The sequence below is a fragment of the Condylura cristata genome, unplaced genomic scaffold, assembly GCF_000260355.1.
Source record: "Condylura cristata isolate star-nosed mole 26May11 unplaced genomic scaffold, ConCri1.0 scaffold00022, whole genome shotgun sequence".
Lineage (NCBI taxonomy): Eukaryota > Metazoa > Chordata > Mammalia > Eulipotyphla > Talpidae > Condylura > Condylura cristata.
In genome coordinates this window covers 19039659-19057078 of record NW_004567123.1, presented here as the reverse complement: position 1 = coordinate 19057078, position 17420 = coordinate 19039659, and the positions used below count along the sequence as shown (strand labels likewise).

General features: G+C 43.6%; 1 protein-coding gene across 4 annotated transcripts in view; it reads left to right on the top strand.

The window, feature by feature from the left end:
* ASIP (agouti signaling protein) overlaps positions 1 to 12847 on the top strand; it is a 49837-nt gene extending 36990 nt beyond the window's left edge. For 3 of the 4 annotated variants that reach the window (XM_012728190.1, XM_004687270.2, XM_012728188.1), the window contains exons 2-4: positions 9450 to 9610; positions 10938 to 10996; positions 12482 to 12847. In XM_012728190.1, the coding sequence (XP_012583644.1) occupies positions 9451 to 9610; positions 10938 to 10996; positions 12482 to 12658 (396 nt within the window). In that variant the 5' untranslated portion in view covers position 9450 and the 3' untranslated portion in view covers positions 12659 to 12847. Of the gene's footprint in view, positions 1 to 2428; positions 2444 to 9449; positions 9611 to 10937; positions 10997 to 12481 lie in introns of those variants that run through there. The other variant, XM_012728191.1, reaches the window with a different exon arrangement.
* Positions 12848 to 17420: the final 4573 nt, after the last annotated feature.

Here is a 17420-nt window from a genome sequence, read left to right as displayed (position 1 = left end):
AGCACACCCCGCACCGTCCGGAGAAGCCCTGTTGCACCCACAGACAAGGTGATGACCACATCCCAATCTCCGAAAGCCCCCCTGGCCCAGGAGAACAACCTTAACAATGATGATCTGGACCCAAATGCCTTTTAACATTTCTTTAAATGTCTTCAGAACATCAGCTGTAGTATATTTGTAAATTCTCTCACAAAGCAGAATTTAGAATTTGGATTCAGTCTGCCTGTATATAGAATTGTTTCATATTTTTATTAGAATTGAAATAGATGACCAAAATTATTTATATACCTCCTTTTCCTTTCTGAGTGTTTGATTTTTCTGAGTGGATGACCATTTTGGCACATTTTAATGATCATCAAGGAAAACTACATGAGTGTCTTCAGTTGTGGGTGAATTAGCTCTGTTCCATCGATACTAGACATTTGTTCTGCTGTTTTCACTGGAGAGGATCTAAGTGGAATCACATTTGGTTTTCTTTCTCTCTCTCTCTCTCTTTTTTAAGATTTATTTATTTATGCATACAAGAACTGGGGTACAGGCCTGAGGTGCAGGGGTGAAAGGATTCACCAGAGACAGAGTGGGGAGTAGAACAGGCAGATCTACTGAACTACACAGCTGAGGAGAGCAGTGGGTGAGACAGGAGAGGTCAGCCAAGTCATGGGTCAGCTCCCTGGCCGGGGTTTGAACTTGTGCTGCAGTAATGTGGACAGCCTTACAGTGCTGTGCGTTAGCCCTTTTGCCATTAAGGAGGGCCCTTCACTAAATATTTATTGAGTGCCTGCTTTGTGCAAGGCATTGCTTGGCATTGAGTGTAGCAAAATAAAGATAACAGCAAGCTGCTGTCCTAGAGTTTAAATTCTATAAAAGAAGGAAAGTCACTATGAAGATTAACAGATAATTGCTAATTGTGATAAGAGCTATAAAAGAAATAGGTAGAAACTGGTGAAGGAGAAAGTATTTGTGCAGGATCCAAAGGCTGCCAGTGATTCAGCCATGGAAGGAATCAAGTTCAGGGCCAGAGAACGACATTTAGGCCCATAGGAATTACAGTTGTAAAGGCCCTGAGATATTCGGCATAGTCTGGGGACAGAAAGGAGCACAATATGTGTAGAATGCAGTGATTAAGAGGAAGAGTCATTCAGATGAGGTCAGAGAGAATAACAGGGCTTTGCTGGAAATTTGGATTTTTATTTCAAGAGCAATAGGAAACTACTAAAGGTTTTAAGCCGAGGATGTGGTGTGATTTGATTGGTGTCGCCCCTCCACACGTCCCTACCCCCCACCCCCTGTTCATTCAGGCTGCTGTTTAGGAAATAGGCAAACAGGGCAAGAATGGAGCAGGTCAGTTAGGAAGCATCATAGTCGTCCAGGCCACAGTAATGGTGGCTTGGCTTAGAGCAGGGTTTCTGAAACTGTTAACCAAAGACAGAGAGCAAGAACTAACAACTTCAGAGGTTGATGAATTCCTCATGCTCACTTGGTTTTGTCTTGTGTTTTCCCCACATGTCATCAATGATGCTGATTAAAGGATCCCTCAGAATATTGGGTTCACTCCCTAAAGAGCACTTCTTCAAACCCATTCCACTCACAAGGAGACAATCTATAGGAGTTGCATGGTGAATTTCTGGTGGTATGGGAGTCTCGAAGCAAGGTTACCAGATGCTGGTTCATTCTTTGGCCCTTGTCCTGTTGAGATGTCTGATGCCTGGAGTACTGGCTAGGCAGTACATTATTATATTATTATCACATTATTATAATTTACTGCTGAATTTTGACTGCCTGTAACTTAATGTTTCCCCAGTCCACAAACTTCTTCATAGTCATCATCAGTGTCAACTTTCTCAATCCGGTAACCAGGGCAGGCATCATGGGTTGTCCCCAGTTGCACAGGGACCCACATTTAGCTTCATGCTCACTTTAATGCTCTCCTGACACTATCTTGAAATTTTTAATTTTTGAACAAGTGGTTCCCCTTTTTACTTTTCTCTGAGCTCCCTATATATTAGATAGCCTGCATAGAACTTCCATCCTAGGAGAGAATGAACAGGAAATTGGTTTTCCTGTTTTAATGGAGAAGTAATGAAATGCCTAGATTATCCCTTGGGAGGGGATCAGGATTTTGGCACCTGTGCCCTGATGCAGACTCTGACTTAGAGCCCTTGCTACTTCTCATAGCTCAGTGACTGCCCTTGATGAGGACATTCAGGACCTAATCGTCCTCCCAGTATGAGATTTGGCTTCTTAGGAAAAGCTCCAGCCAACATCACTAATTGAAATAGAATGTAAATCTCAGTAATTGGCTTAAGAGTGCACATCTGGCTGCCACGATGGCCGTAAAGAAAGCCACCCTTGAGGCAGGAAATCCACAGTGACTGCGGAGGGGAAAGGTGGCAGAGGCCGCTGCACAGTGTGAAAGGGCGGACCCAGCAAGAGCAGCACAGAGGTGAGTGTGGGGGTGTGGGCCAGGGGTTGCAGCCCAAGCCTGGAAGGATGCTGAGGAAGTCAGAGAGGTCTTGCTCAAGCAGAGCTCACCCAGCCATCCTAGACCCTGTACTGTTAACTCCCCTCTGTTCTGCCCACACAAGGCATTTGGTTCACCTGCACCTCAACTCTCCCTCCCACCTCTCTTCCTTCCCTCCTCCTCTTTCATCTTTTCCCTCAATCGAGTCATTTAAAGGCAGGGGCTCTGTTGTTCATCTGCAGTGAGCATAGATTTAGTTGATTCATACACTGAATATTAAAGATGAAAGACATCTTTCCTGAGGACTTCTTGTGCTGAGTATGGTATTAGGCACTGGGGTCTAGAGAGGATGTAGAGAAGAGGGAGTGGACATGGAGGCAATAAGGCAGAGGCTCTGCCCTTACTGAGTCCTTAGCCTAGAAGAGACAGACAGTGAACAAGTCATTATCATACAGTATGGCTATAGAGGAGAGCACAATTAACTCCCCTGGAGGAGACTGATCAGAGAAGGCTTCCCATGACATTCAGAATAATTTGTTGCTTTGATTAGCTATGCTAGGACAAAACTAAGTAGATAAAACATATTGCCACCCTCACTCTACTTTAGAAATTATTAATCACTGATAAGCCTGGGTGAACCTAATGCTCTGGGCCAGTTGCCTCAATGTTTCTAAGCTCAGCCTGGCAAAGCTGGATCCATACCACCAGCTACCCAGAAGGTGAAAGATACATGGGAAGTTAAGTACAGCCACCTAACATCTGATAGTCTACATAATTGTCAGTGAGAGATGTTTTTCCTCCAGCCCTGCCTTCCACACTTACCTACTGATGGCTTGCAGTTAACTGAAGTCTTACCAGTAACATAAACAGTTGATTAAGACATAGTTTGTATAATACATGTGTGTGTTCTTATATATGTATTCTTATAATAAAGTAAGCTAGAGAAAAATCATAAAGAAGAAAACACACCCTTGAAGTATGGTACTATATTTATCAATCCCCCAAGTTTACATCCTCTGTTTACAAGAAAATCTGAACGTGAGTGGACCCACAGGGATCAAACCCCTGTTGTTCAAGGGTGAACTGTAACCATTCAGAGCTCCATTCAGCTTCTTTAATTCCTCCAATGATAGTCAAACAGCATATAATAGTTATCTTCTTCTGTTTTTATTACAAAGTAGTAACATGTTTGTAAAACTAAATTTAAATACAGATATACATAAAAAAATGTATGTCTCAATTTCATTCCCTTTAATTCTACTCCTAAGAAGTAGAGGCTATGAAATTTTTATGTGTATTCTTCCATGCTTTTTTCTTTGCATATGCAAACAAATATGCATTTGAGGATGTTTTGATATTTGTTTATAAAATGGGTCCACATTATTTATATTTTGAATTCACTCTTATTTATATTTTGATTCACTCTTACGTTTCTCTAATATATCCTTACCCCAGCACTAGTCTGAAATGATGTGCCTTTTCCAACAGGTACATTTTCCCAACTAGAATTACTGCCTGAACGGAAAGAGAAGTGTGTGACAGTATATTCTGGTCTCACGTGCTATGATGCTGGATGAGCTCTGCTCGAGTTGCAAACACATAATATACAAAGAAGCAATCTCCATTCTAGCTCATAAAATCCTCATAATTCTGAGTTTCTTAGGGGATAGCACTCTCTTTATAGACCTAGAGAAATCTATGGACCCTCTCTCCATAAAAATGCACACATGCACACAATTTCATGGTTCAAATCCCTTGCTGCAATAATTTCTTTGCCGTCAAGTGTATGTTTGTTCACAGACTGACCAGGGGAGACCCTGCCTGTATAATTCTGCTGCGCTGGTATTTGCTCCTCCATTTTGGGTCCCTACCAAACACTACCCTACCCACTTTTCTTCTCCGCAGGGAATAATGCTGTTGTGAACAGTCATGTGTAAGTCTTTTCATGTTAGTGTTGCCATGTTCTTTTTTTTTTTTTTTAGAATTATTTTTTTATTGCATGATTGTTACTTTATTTATTTTGTATAGAAGAACTAGGATGTGGGCCAGAGGTATGGTGTTGAGGTGAGAGAATTCTTGAGAGACAGAGGGGGGAGCACAACAGGTGGATCTACTGAAATACACCGGTGAGGGGAGCAGTAGGTGAAGCCAGAGAGGTCTGCTGTGCCATGTGGGAGCGCTCCCAGGCCGGAGACCGAACTCAGCATCACAGGCCATCACCGAGACTTAGCCCTACGCCAGCAGTGAGGCCCCACTATGCTGTCATACTCTTTGGTAAATACCTCGCAGAGGTATGCTGGCTCAGGTGGTATTCCCACTTTCTGTGTGCTGTCAGCATAGCTATCCTTCATTAACAGTAGGGAGTGTGTGTTTGCACACACAGGGCCGTAGCAGCAAATGAGCATTTAGCCAAGTACATGAGCCTCTATCTGAAATTGCAACATCTCAAAATTCCGAAATGAGAACTATACTTTTTTTTCCTTTAGTAAGTCATTTGCAGCAAAACCTAACTTTAATCTGATGTCTTTTGGCAACAAAACCTATCCTAAAGTCTTGCTAATCAACTCATAGTCTTTGTTTACCATGTTTGTTACGAATATTTATACTCTTTGTTATAGAGTAATTAATATTTTTATTATGGGTACACACAGATCACTTTGATGGAACTTAATATAGTATACAGATGGTGTTATTTTTCTAAAAATCCACAAAATTCCTAGTTCTAAAAAAATAAAATCTGACCCAAGAATCATAGCACAACAAGGTATTATGAACTTCCGTTATAGTTAGGATATATATACTCTCCCAAGGTTGGTATAAGAAATCCTGGTCTTTAACCCTTGCCTAAAAGCCAACTAAAATTAATTTCACCAGGTCTTCATCCTTTCTAGATTCATTTCAGTTTTATAGTTCCACCAAGTTACTTAGATTCTAAGACATTGTATTTTAAGTTTATTACTGAAGAGTTGTTTATACAACAATGGGCACATTTTAGACTTAGAGAGTGAACAATTTTGAGGAAGTAAGAGCAAAAGCAAGGAGATTGGGCCAGTGTGACTTACTTGCTTGACAACAAGGGTTGGAGTGAAAGGAAATGGAAAACATGAAGTAATTTGAAAGAAACATAAGGTGAAGTTTGGTGAGGGATAGGAGATAAAAACCAGGGAAGAAAGAATTTGAAAGTTAAGACCAAGATTCTTGACTGGGGAGGATGGCCATTGGACAAAGGTGGAGAGTGTGGTGGAGCCGGATCATGCGCTTCTCTGGCTTGTGCAGAGTTGATGTGTGTTCTTTGTGATAGAATGGGAAGCTGGTGCGCCTCATCCAGAGAGCACCTGCTTGGTAAAAAGGTGTTTGCCATAGAATTGGGAACTGGGGATCTGCTTTTCCTTCAACTGATCTGTTACAACCTGAGCCTTTCAATATGGTATTCAAAGAAAAGGATTTTTTTTCATACAGTATAACCCAGTTACTTACTCTAGTGTTAAATGAGAAAAACAAAACAAACAAACAAAACAAAAGTTATCACTTGCTGTGTTGGAAAAAAGTCAGATTCTATACAATTTTTACCCTAGAGTCTGATGTTAGACCTAAATATGCAACTCAGAAAAACTGACATGGGAAAAAATGTCCTTTAGTATGCCTTGGGTTAAGAATAATAGAAAACTCAACTCATATTAGCTCAAAACAGTAAAAGGAAAGGATTATTTTGTGTAATTTGTAAGTCCAAATAGAAGATGGGTTTCAGGTAAGTTGTAATCTCATGGAATTGTTATATTACCAATGTCCTTTCTAATTCTCTGTCAGTCTGCTTTTCACTGTGTCACCTTCATCCTGAAGCTGGCTTCCATTTACAAGCTGGCTGTCAGCCCCAGTCAGGTCTGGGCTTTTATCCATGTCCAGTGTGAGACACTTAGCTTCCCTAGACAGTCAGAAAGGCCTGCGTTTCCTCGGGTTAGCACTTCTTCAGTCACATAATCATGCCTGACCCACTACAGGGAGGGTGGAATGGGGTTATACTGTTTGCCATGAATCAATCAAGGCCTACCCCCAGATCTGGAGCTCAGGTCACTGTCCCCAAAACATACTTCTAGGTCCAGGATCCTCTTAGAAAGGAGAAGATCAAAGTTGATGCTGAAGAGGCAGCTAACAATGTTACTTTCAGAAACCCACTAAACAAGGAAGATGAGGGGGTTAGCGGAAGCCGTGCATTTACTCAACTGCTGCTCTGGGCTAACCCTGTGGCAGGTTCAGGGACATAAAAATGAGTAAGAGATGGAGGCCTTTTTTTTTTTTTTACATCTAGTGGGAGAGACAGACACATAAACATTGTGACAAAGAGCAAAACAGTACAAAATTCTGGGAAGCAAATCATGGAGCAAATAACTGCATATAACTGTACCTCTGACATAGTTTTCAGACTTAAGGTTGTTTGGTTTAACTGTTGCTAACAAGAGTGAGGAACCTCAGATCAGACTGCATGGATTGGGAATCCTTAGGGCCTCAAAAATGTTCTAGGCCTTAGGGCTTGAGGAAATGATCTGAGCTGCGTGAGAAAACTCTTTGACTCGGTGTTGTCTACTGGGGTTGTACAAGTCACTGTTTATTTGAAAGAGTTCCCCTGATAAATGAATGTAAATCACTGACATAACACACTCCCTTCACTTTGCCATTAAAAAAAGAGAGAATAAAATATTTGCAAATATCTGTCATCACATCTAACTAAATGCTGAATCAAAACAAGAATTCAGAGCTCCTGCCTTTCAAAACAGAATTCATTTTATTGATTCACTACCAAACTTTGAGGAAGAAAATTGAAGACCAGTTAGTGATAAGAGTTGGAGAGGAAGCAAATCTTCCTCTCTCCTTCTAGGCCCTCACAGCTGGAAAATAATTAAATTGACAGAAGACAAATTAACAGAGGGGAAAAATGACCAAATTTAATTTCATGTGTGTGCATGGAGATACTGTTATGAAAATAAGACTTCCTGAATGACTGAAATGGCCGACTTACATAGCTTTTAGGTAAAGAAGTAATAAACTTTTGAAGAACAGACAGGACAAAGATATTCTTAAAATTTTGTTTTGGACAGCTTATTTAGAGAGTTACGCAGCATTTGTTTACATAGCTTCCTGTCCCAGTCTCTGATAAGCCTCTATATCTTTGAGTGGAGATTCATTTCCTGTGTTCAGGGAATAGACAGGATGAGGAATCAGAGCAAATTCCTGCTTTTAGAAGAATGGGAATCATTCATTAATTATCTATTTCTTTCTTTTTTAAAAAAAAAAGTATGTGTGCAGAACTGGGGTACAGGCCAGAGATGATGTGGGGGTGGTGAGAGGTTCACCAGAGACAGAGTGGGGAGCAGAACAGGCAGATTGATGAGGCAGCAGGCGGGTCAGGAGAGGTCTGCCACACCATGTGGGACACCACCTTAGCCAGGAATTGAACTTGTCCTGCAGTGGCTGCATCTAGCTCATAGTGCTGCGCTTTGAACCAGTTGTGCCACCAGGGAGGGCCCCATTATTTATTTCTTTAATTCAAAATAATATGTCACTTTTGTACATCATGGGGCAGCTTCTTCTGTGAAACTGCCCAGGAAATTTCACATTAAAAACAGCTGGTGAAGAGAAGCATTGGGTTAGTAGTAGAGTGCTAAGAGATCTGCAGAGAGCAACCCCACCTAGCCGAAGCCCACTGATACAAGTATCTAAAGAAATAAGGTGGGTAGGGGTGAACTTCAAGAAGTTTATGGGTAGGGAATGTCTTTTGTGTCCCTTCCTCCTTGAATGTAACAGAAATACAGAAAATTGTCTTCCATCCAAGCTGAAGACCAGAAGAGTAAGTTAGAAATGACCTGACTGGGCCCTCCCTGGTGGCACAATGGGTTAAAACACAACACTGCAAGCTGGCCGCAGCCACTTCAATGCAAGTTCCATCCCAGCCCCGGAGATGACCCACATGGCGTGTAGACCTCTCCTGATCCACCCGCTGCTCCCCTCAGCAGTCTACTTTTCTCATTCTGCCTGTTCCACTCCCGACTCTGTCTCTGGTGAAGCCTCTCACAGCCCTGCACCTCTGGCTTGTACCCCAATTCTGTATGAATAAATAAATAAACCAAAAAGAAAAAAAAAAGAAATTACCAGACTGGCATAAGGGATGCCCAGAAGTGGACACAACCAGTGTAAGCAAACTATTTTTTCTCTTCTTGCCCCAGTGCCTGATGGCAGGGTGGAAAGAACCTTAGAAATGAAGCCTCAGCTCTTGCCCAGACACCAGAGAGAATTTGCACAGGGAAAAGGAAGGTCAGGGGAGTCTACTCCAAGGGAAGATGAAGGTGCTGCTGAATCTATGAACCCCAGTTCAACCAAACCCATGCAAGGTGGAAGACATCCACTCTGAGAGCGGTCTGCTTCATCAGAATCCACTTAGTAAATCAATAGGTCCACTCCTGACACAAACCATCCCTGCATTTATTCTCTCTGGATGTGGAAATATAGCATTTGCTATGTACAGTTGTCCAAAGGAACCATTTCCCCAATTTTTTTCACTGAATCTTAACTTTATAGTCTAGTCCCTAGACCTTGGTAAAACCTCAGCCACTGTGAGGCATTACTAGGACCTTTCAACTACTCTCCCAGATGCAGGGTCTTCTGAGGCCACTGTTTTAAAAAACAAAACAAAGCATCAATTCACCCTCTGGATGAGAGAGATCAGTTGCAATGCAATTTGCTTTAATTGCTCTTCCTTAAGTGTCTTTCTTTCTTCCTCTCCCCATCTTTTTTTTTTTTTTCCTCTCTCTCCTTCTTCATCAATTCCCTTTCCTTGTCCTAAGCCCTGCTAGTCTTAGACTCCACTGGGACATGTGTGGAATGGGGTCAGAGTGCCAACCCACAGAAACACAGAGAAAGCAGAAGGGCACATCTCTTGTCCAGACCCCTGGCCTGCCAACCTGACTACCTTCCTTATCCCACTCAAACCTCCTAGGATGGACATCACCCGTCTGCTCCTGGCCACTCTGCTCATCTGGATGTGCTTCCTCACAGCCTGCAGCCACCTGGCACCGGAGGAGAAGCCCAGAGATGACAGGAGCCTGAGGAGCAACTCCTCCATGAACTTGTTGGATTTCCCTTCTGTCTCCATTGTGGGTAAGTAGCCTGGCCTGAGGCCTACCTCTGGGCTCTAGCCCATGATAAGGGGTGGCAGGAAAGCAAATCTGCCCCCTAGGCTGATACCAGGATTCATTGTTATAGTTATGGGCTCCTCCTTGCTCATTCTGCAAAATAATCCTGGAGGAATACAGCATGACTCATTTGATTTGGGAAAGCACTGCCTGCCACCACCTGATACTTGGCTAGCATTTTAGAAGCTCCGAGAAAGCCCAAAATGAAGACACTGGTGAACTTGGTTTAACTTAGCGTTTTCTGAAACTTGTTGAATCACAGAACTTCTCTCAATGGTATCAAACTTCCTGTCATGCTGCAGAATAGAACTAAGTGTGGGATGATGAACCAGTCCTGTCATGCCAAGGTTGAGAATGATTACACAGAAAAATATCAGGAGCATTAGAGCCTTATTGATAATAGTAATTCCAGATAATACTTATCATGTGCTAGGCACTATGAAATGAACATTATTTTTATTCACATTTTGCAACTGAGGAAATTGAGAGTTATGAAAGGCAATAATTAACATAATACCACACAGTTCTTAAATGGCAGAGCCAGAATTGAAACCCAGGTGTTTAGGCTCCAGAACCCAAGTTCAAAACTAATATCCTTTACTACTTTGCCTAGAAAAATATTCTAGATATATTGGGAAGTAAGGACAGGGAAGGAGATGGGATATATCAACCTTGATCACTTCTAGTTTGCCAGATTTCCACTTTATAGTCATACCTCATTTATCCTCAAAGCAACCCTGTTAAGATAGGTTTTACAGTACCCTATTTGCAGATGAGAAAACTGAGTCTTAATGGTAGTAAAGTTACCCAACACCATATAGCTGTTCTATGACAAGATCAACATAGAAATTGGGTGTACCTGCCTCCAGAGTGCTTCAGAAATGGAAAATAGGAGTACAGAAAACACAGGTCCATCCATGTAGGAGACACTGATTCCTTGTTCAGCGTGTCACAGTGTTCTTGGCCTGTCAGACTAGGCACTAAAGAAAGGACACCTGGGATGAATTTTGATAACAGCATCACTTAGGTCAAAGAACCAGGCCCCTTGTGCATGCCACAGGCAGACCCCAGGGTCTCCTTTGATTTACCCTTTGCCTTTAGTATCTGATTTCAGATCAGCAGTCAGGCTAACAGGAACCTGCTGGCCTAAACCTCAAGCTGTGATTCATGTAGTCAGCCCCTCCTACTCTCCCTTATCCTGGGACTTCCCAGAGCCCTTCTGTGCCTCCCACTTTGCTGCATCTCAGGACCCCAGAAACATCTGGCTTTGGACTTTTTGTCTCTCTTTGAAGCTCTGAACAAGAAATCTGAAAAGATCAGCAGAAAAGAAGCAGAAAAGAAATCTTCCAAGGTAGGCCTGGGAGTTCTCATTATTGGGTTGGAAATAGAAAACAGGAGGACCCCAATTTTTGGCTCACAACTAAATGAAAGATTTTCCAGGTCAACAACAACAAAATAAATAAATAAAGCTATCTAAAGGCATCCTGGCCTGGATCCCTGAGCCCAGACCCCATAGAAGCCCAAAGTGATGGGGTTCACGAGCAAAACAGCTTACCTGCTGAAAAGTGCCTTCCTCTACTAGCTAGGCCCCTGCTTGAAATCTCTCCATCATTCATTCTTTTGGATGAATACAGTGATTCCTAAACCTAAGTCATTTTTGAACCATTGTTACAATTTTTGCTATCTAATAGTAAATAAATTAAAACTTTCTATATATATATATATTTTTAAGATTTATTTATTTATGCATACGGAACTGGGGTACAGGCCAGAGGTACAGGGGCGGTGAAAAGATTCACCAGAGACAGAGTGGGGAGCAGAACAGGCTGACTGATGAAGTACACTGCTGAGGGGAGCAGCAGGCAAGACAGGAGAGGTCTGCCACACCATGTGGGTCACCTCAGGGCAGGATGGAACTCATGCTAAAGTGGTTTTAGCTTTAGTGCTGTGCTTTAATCCGCTGCACCACCAGGGAGGGCCATCTCTATATATATTTAACTGGATAGAAAAATCAGGATCACAGCTGTAAATAGTATGTAACCTTAAGAGTAAAATGAAAATTAAACAAATGAATTCTAGCTCATGTTGCCTTTCAAAGGTTCTAAATCTGAGGCTTATTCTGTGCTTTAAGAGGCAGATTAGAATAAATTGGGGAGGCTTTACTGGAGTGTGTGTGGGAGAATGGCAAAAATAATGTTTAAAGTTTATGTTTCATTTTAAGGGCAAAGAGCTTTGGCCATGGGAGGCACTTTAAACCCAATTAGGATGTCATCACTGGGCTTCAGAGAGGTCCCAGGGGCACTGAAGGACGTACTGAAAAGGTGCCAGACCAGATTAGGTCCCAGGATGGCCGTGATAGTGAAGTATGTGATGTGAGCCAGGATCTGGCAGTCGCTGGAAAGGGGAAGACACAGATGGTAGTTAAAACGGGGTTGAAACTGACACTTTCTTACATTATGGGAATTCAGCCTGTGTTTATCCTAATCACTACCCTGTGCCTTCCTCTACTCACTAGCCTCCAGTTTCTTTGAAATAGCTTTTGAAAATAATTAAAATACAAACAACTTGTATTTTCAAGTTGTGAGATTTCCCTAGGAAAAGGAGAGGGCCCGGCCCGAAGCCAAATACGTTTCGACGGGGATGGGAGTGGGGGATTTGGGGGTGAAGGGGCAAGATTGTAGTGCAGGAGGGAACACTGGGGTGTCCGGTGGACAAGTCAAAAACAGCGGGTTGGGGGTGTCGGGACCTAGAAAATTCAGGAGTTCGTTCCCAGGCAGAGGTGAGGGCAGGTGGGACGGGTTTGGATGGCTCAAGCTGCCCCGGTGTGTCCCCGCAGAAAAAGGCCGCAATGAAGAAAGGGGCGCGACCCCGGCCCCAGGCGCCCGCCGCCTGCGTGGCCACCCGCGACAGCTGCAAGCCGCCGTCGCCCGCCTGCTGCGACCCCTGCGCCTACTGCCAGTGCCGTTTCTTCCGCAGCGTCTGCTCCTGCCGAGTGCTCAGCCCCAACTGCTGAGCGCGCCCGCCTTCCCGCCGCGGGGCCCCAAGAGGCGGGGCTTCCAGGGGCTCCTAGGGGACCGAGAGGCCCCAGCCGGGTGGCTGACCTCTAGTGGGTGTGGCTTCCTCGGACGCTGGTGGGCGTGGCTACAGGTATCGAGGCGGGGCTCCGCGGAGAGGGCTTGGGTTAGGCTAAAATGTAAATATATGAAGGCTGCTTGAAGGTAACGTGTTGTGGCTGTTTCTTTAAAGAACATGAAAGTCTTCTCTAGGCCGAAGCCCCGTCACCGCCGAAGTCCTTTGGTGCAAGCACTACTCACCAGGGCCTGGGGAAACCCAGTTATCCCTGCTCTAGGGCTGCACTCCTGGTAAGCACTGTCACATGCTTTCTACCTTCACACCTGGGCGCCAAAAGCAGGCATTGCAGATGAGTCAGACAGAAGCTACTAAGGAATCACCATTCAATCCTCACCCCTCCTTCCCCTCTTGAGTTCTGGAAAAAACAAGATTACAACTTCATACACAATCTCACCTGGTTGTCAATCCTGGGGGTGAGAGGGATACCAGTAGAAAAACTGGGGTGGCTGGTTGTGACTAGGTGTTGCTGTAGGTCCCTATAACCAGAGAATCTGGCCTGAGGAGATCAGGGCCTTAGAAAGCTCCCAAATACTGAAGCCACTGCTGGACCTGGGAGAGGTTCTCCAACTCCCAGGCTAAATAAACACTGACTTTTTGTCCCCAAGCGTTTTTTTCAGTTGGGACAATTGGGTTTGCAGGGATTCAGAAACCCTTCATTTACCAGTCCAGCTCTGCCAGCCAATAAGGAGGCAGTGGGCATGGGCTTGGTGAGTAGGCCCTGGATTATCAGGGACCTGTTGCCTGAAATTTCATCCTGAGCGCGTCTGTGCCGGGTGCAGTACTCTATCTCTGGAGGGACCCTGAGAGGGGGACACCTAATATATTGCTACGGAATGAGAAGAGAGAGTAGGGCCTGTGAGAAAGGACCAACCAGGGTGGTGGAGTCACACTGAAATTTCCAGTGCCCTGAGTGTCGAGGGCTTCGAATGACATCTGTTTGCACTGCTTGGCTGGGGCAACCTGCCAGCAAGGAGACTGGATGAGATGCCATCTGCCAGTGTCCCCCACACCTTTCAGCAGCTGGGATCTGCCCCTGCCCCAAGGAGTTACTGTGAGAAAGAAGTTGCAAACCGTGTTATTATAAGAAAATATTTAAAAAGCCTGTGCACAAGAAAAATACTAGCGAGAGGCTATAAGCAATTGCCTCAACCCTAGTATCTACCAAGTATTTCTATCCTTGGAGGTGAGGACAGTGGAGTTCAGAGGCCAGCACAGGTGGGTCCACTTCCTCTGGCCTACTTGGCCACTTGTAATCTATTTCAGATTCTTTAAAAAAAAAAAAAAAAGATTTATTTACGCATATAAGAACTGGAGTGCGGGCCAGAGGTGCAGGAGGGGGGTGAGAGGATTCACCAGAGATAGTAGGGAGAACAGGCAGATGAACTGCAATATACTGCTGAAAGAGCAGCAGGTGGGACAGGAGAGGTCTGCTGCGTCGTGTGGGTCAGCTCCACATGAACTCGTCCTGCAGTGGCTGTAGATAGCTTCATAGTGCAGCATCTTAAACCCTTGTACCACCAGAGGACCCCCACCCCCACCCCACCTCTTTCAAGTTCTTAAAGCTGCCTCCTTTCCACAGAACTTCAATCAACCAGGTGTTGCCTAAAGGAAGTAGCCAGCATAGAATCAAGGAGGCAAAACCTGGACAGACCACAAGAAAAAAGATGGACACCCCAGGCTAGGCTGGACACAGTTCCTCAAACTAGGCAAGTCTTTGCATTCTCTTGGTTTCTGTTTACTTATCTATAGTGAAATAGTTCTCTGCTGTTGTTTATAAATCTCAGATGGTAGTTTTTCTTATGCCTCAAAAAGAAACACAGAGAGACTGCCAGTCTCTGTCATTTAGGTTGCAAGCCCTCAGGGCAAGACTTACCTTTTGTTCCTTGTACCACAGCTGCCACTGAGTAAATGTCATTGGTAATGGCAATATTGGAAACACTGCAACCATTTTGTGCTTTCCAGACATTGCCCACTAACCAGGAACCATTTGACTCCCAGGGGTGAAGCTGGGATGCAAAATCAAAGGCCCAGTTCCTTAGAGAATGAACCAGTTGGCTGCCAGGTGGAGACAATTACATGAAATAACCAATCCATGCATTCAGCAAAGATGTGCTGAGTGTCTGCTGTGTGCCAGGCAGTGTGCCAGGTACTGTGAATACTATGTAAATGGGCCCAGTATGGACCCTGCTTACAGAGCTTGTAGCCCAGTGGTCCAGTTTGCCCCTTGGAGAGGCAAGCACCTCTGTTAGCAGAGTGTCTATTTTTGTGTCTGTTGACTCAGCTACCTGGTAGGAGTGTATCTGCCCAGGATCCCTTTCAGTCTTAAGACTCCTCCATCTTTTCAGAATTCCCACAACCTCAGGGTCCTAAAGGCATGGTCCTGGGGGCCTACATCACCTGGCCGCTATGGTTTTTTCTTAGGATACTTCTAGCCCTGAAATTCTGCAACATAATATGAAGCAATGGTTTTCTTCTTTTAAAGAGAGGTGCATTTCCTCAGTTGACATCTTATTATGTAAGATTATATGTAACACATAGTATTACATATGTAATATATTATAACAGTTTTAAATTTGTTTTACTTTATAATGTTGACATTTGAAATCAGGGATTAGAGATTAGTATTTGCCCTCCTAAATCCGCCTCCATGACCAGTTTGTTTCCATCTTTTGTTCTGGTTGCATGATGCTGAGAAAGGTATAACTAACACAGAAAGGATGTTGCAAAGAGGTTTTTTTTAACAGCTATGACCGCAGAACAGTGTTCCATTAAACAGAAAGAGCAAGAGGCTTATTTCAAAATCTGGTCCAGACAGTGTCTAATGTGTTAAATTTTGATGCATAGCACTTATATATGTGTATGTTTTTACTCTTAAAACACTTCAATGTTTTAAAAGTAGAAACAGAAATTTATGCTTCTGCAGGAGCAGTATACTCCAAAAACTACTGCCCTGGGGGAGTAGCAGGGCCTTAGAGGTGCCTTACACCCCCCTCCTGAACTGTAGACAACAGACCAACCTAATTAGCAATCTCTGGGTCCTTATTCTAAATATGTACATCTGTTTGAACAACCTAACATCTAGGTCTCCACCCACTTTCAGGAAATTACCCCCAGTCAAACAATAGGAACTTTATAAAGGAATTTAATGCCAAGAGCAAATCCCCACGTGTGAAAGGAATCGGATAAATCAGGAAAGGAATTTGCTTTTAACTGAATTAGCCTAACCAGCTGTAGTAAATTTCAGATTAGTCTGGGATAAACTTGTTCCTTTCTTTTTCCTGCACCAAATACATTTATAGTATTGATGATGACAATAAAGACCATTATGCCTTGTTTGGGGAGCCCATTCCTTTGACTCCTGAAGGTCTTCACACCTTCCAGAGTTCCTCTATAGAATTTCTGAAACAATGGCTATATAGACTACCAGAGCAGTAATAAAGGCACAACCACTAGAAAGGTTAATCAACCTGGTGAGATCACATTTAAAAGCTGTAGGAAGAGCCGGTTCCTCCCCAAATCAAAAAGTACAACTTTGTCTCTTTGGGTTAATATCCATCAGGGGAAAGTTTAGTTTTGCATTCTTTTTCTCACTCTTTATCCCAGTGTCTATCAATATCTGGAATTCTGCATTATGTACACATGTGAGAGGCGGTGAGAGAACAGAGAGGGGCCCTAGGAAGGGAAGGCAGTGAGTGTAGCCCCTGGGGAGCTGGGGGAAAAAAGAAGGGAAACTAGATGAGAGGAAGGTGACAATGAATTCACTGATTGTGGAATCCAAGGCGGTCTTGTTTTCCCCATCTTAACTGATGTGGGAATTAGTTGATCTTCTGACAGAAACCCCCAGGAAGGCCATTCAGTACTGGAACACACCAAGTAATTCTCAGTGATTTCACTGGGGCCTAAATCATGGAGCACCCCCACTCCTTCAACCCTCTGGAGTGCCCTGAGAGGTGCTCCCACAACCTCCTCTCACAGTGCCTGTGGCTTGTCAACTGGCTTAAGGACACAGGGATGCTACTGACAGCCTGACGTCCTGTGGTCTGATCACTCTACAGTGACCAGTGTCTGAGCAGCTACTTCCGGCCAGGATAAAAGCCAACCTCCCTAATTTGTTTTTTTCTTTTTGTTTTCACATTTTACTTTATTTGCATGTATGTTTTACCATAAAATATTAAGTGCTATTTAATTTGCCATTAAATAAGTATATGCTGGCCACTGATGGCTTTAAAAAGTAAAGGTAGATTGCGTGGACCTGATTTGTAAGACTTTGTAGAAGTCTTGGGGGGGGGTATTGCTTTCAAACTGACATATTTAGGAGTATAACTGCACAGGGTCAGGAAGTAAAATATAAAATGGAAGAAAACCTGCTGAGGATGGAACTGAGGTCCTTGACTTTTAGATTTTAGACAAGCCAAGGAGTTTTAGACAAGCCAAGGAGTCAAGTGAATTACACTGGAATGGGATCTCAGGATTCTCCAGAGAAACAGCAGCAGCAACAGACTAAGGAATTTGGGCTTATTTCAACTTAGATCATGGGGCTGGCCAGTCTTGAGGGAGCAAGGCTGGCTGGAAAGACTTAGAAATTCATCTGTTAGATCTGGAAAAATCCAACCAGCAAGAAGTGCAAAGGCAAAGTTATAAGC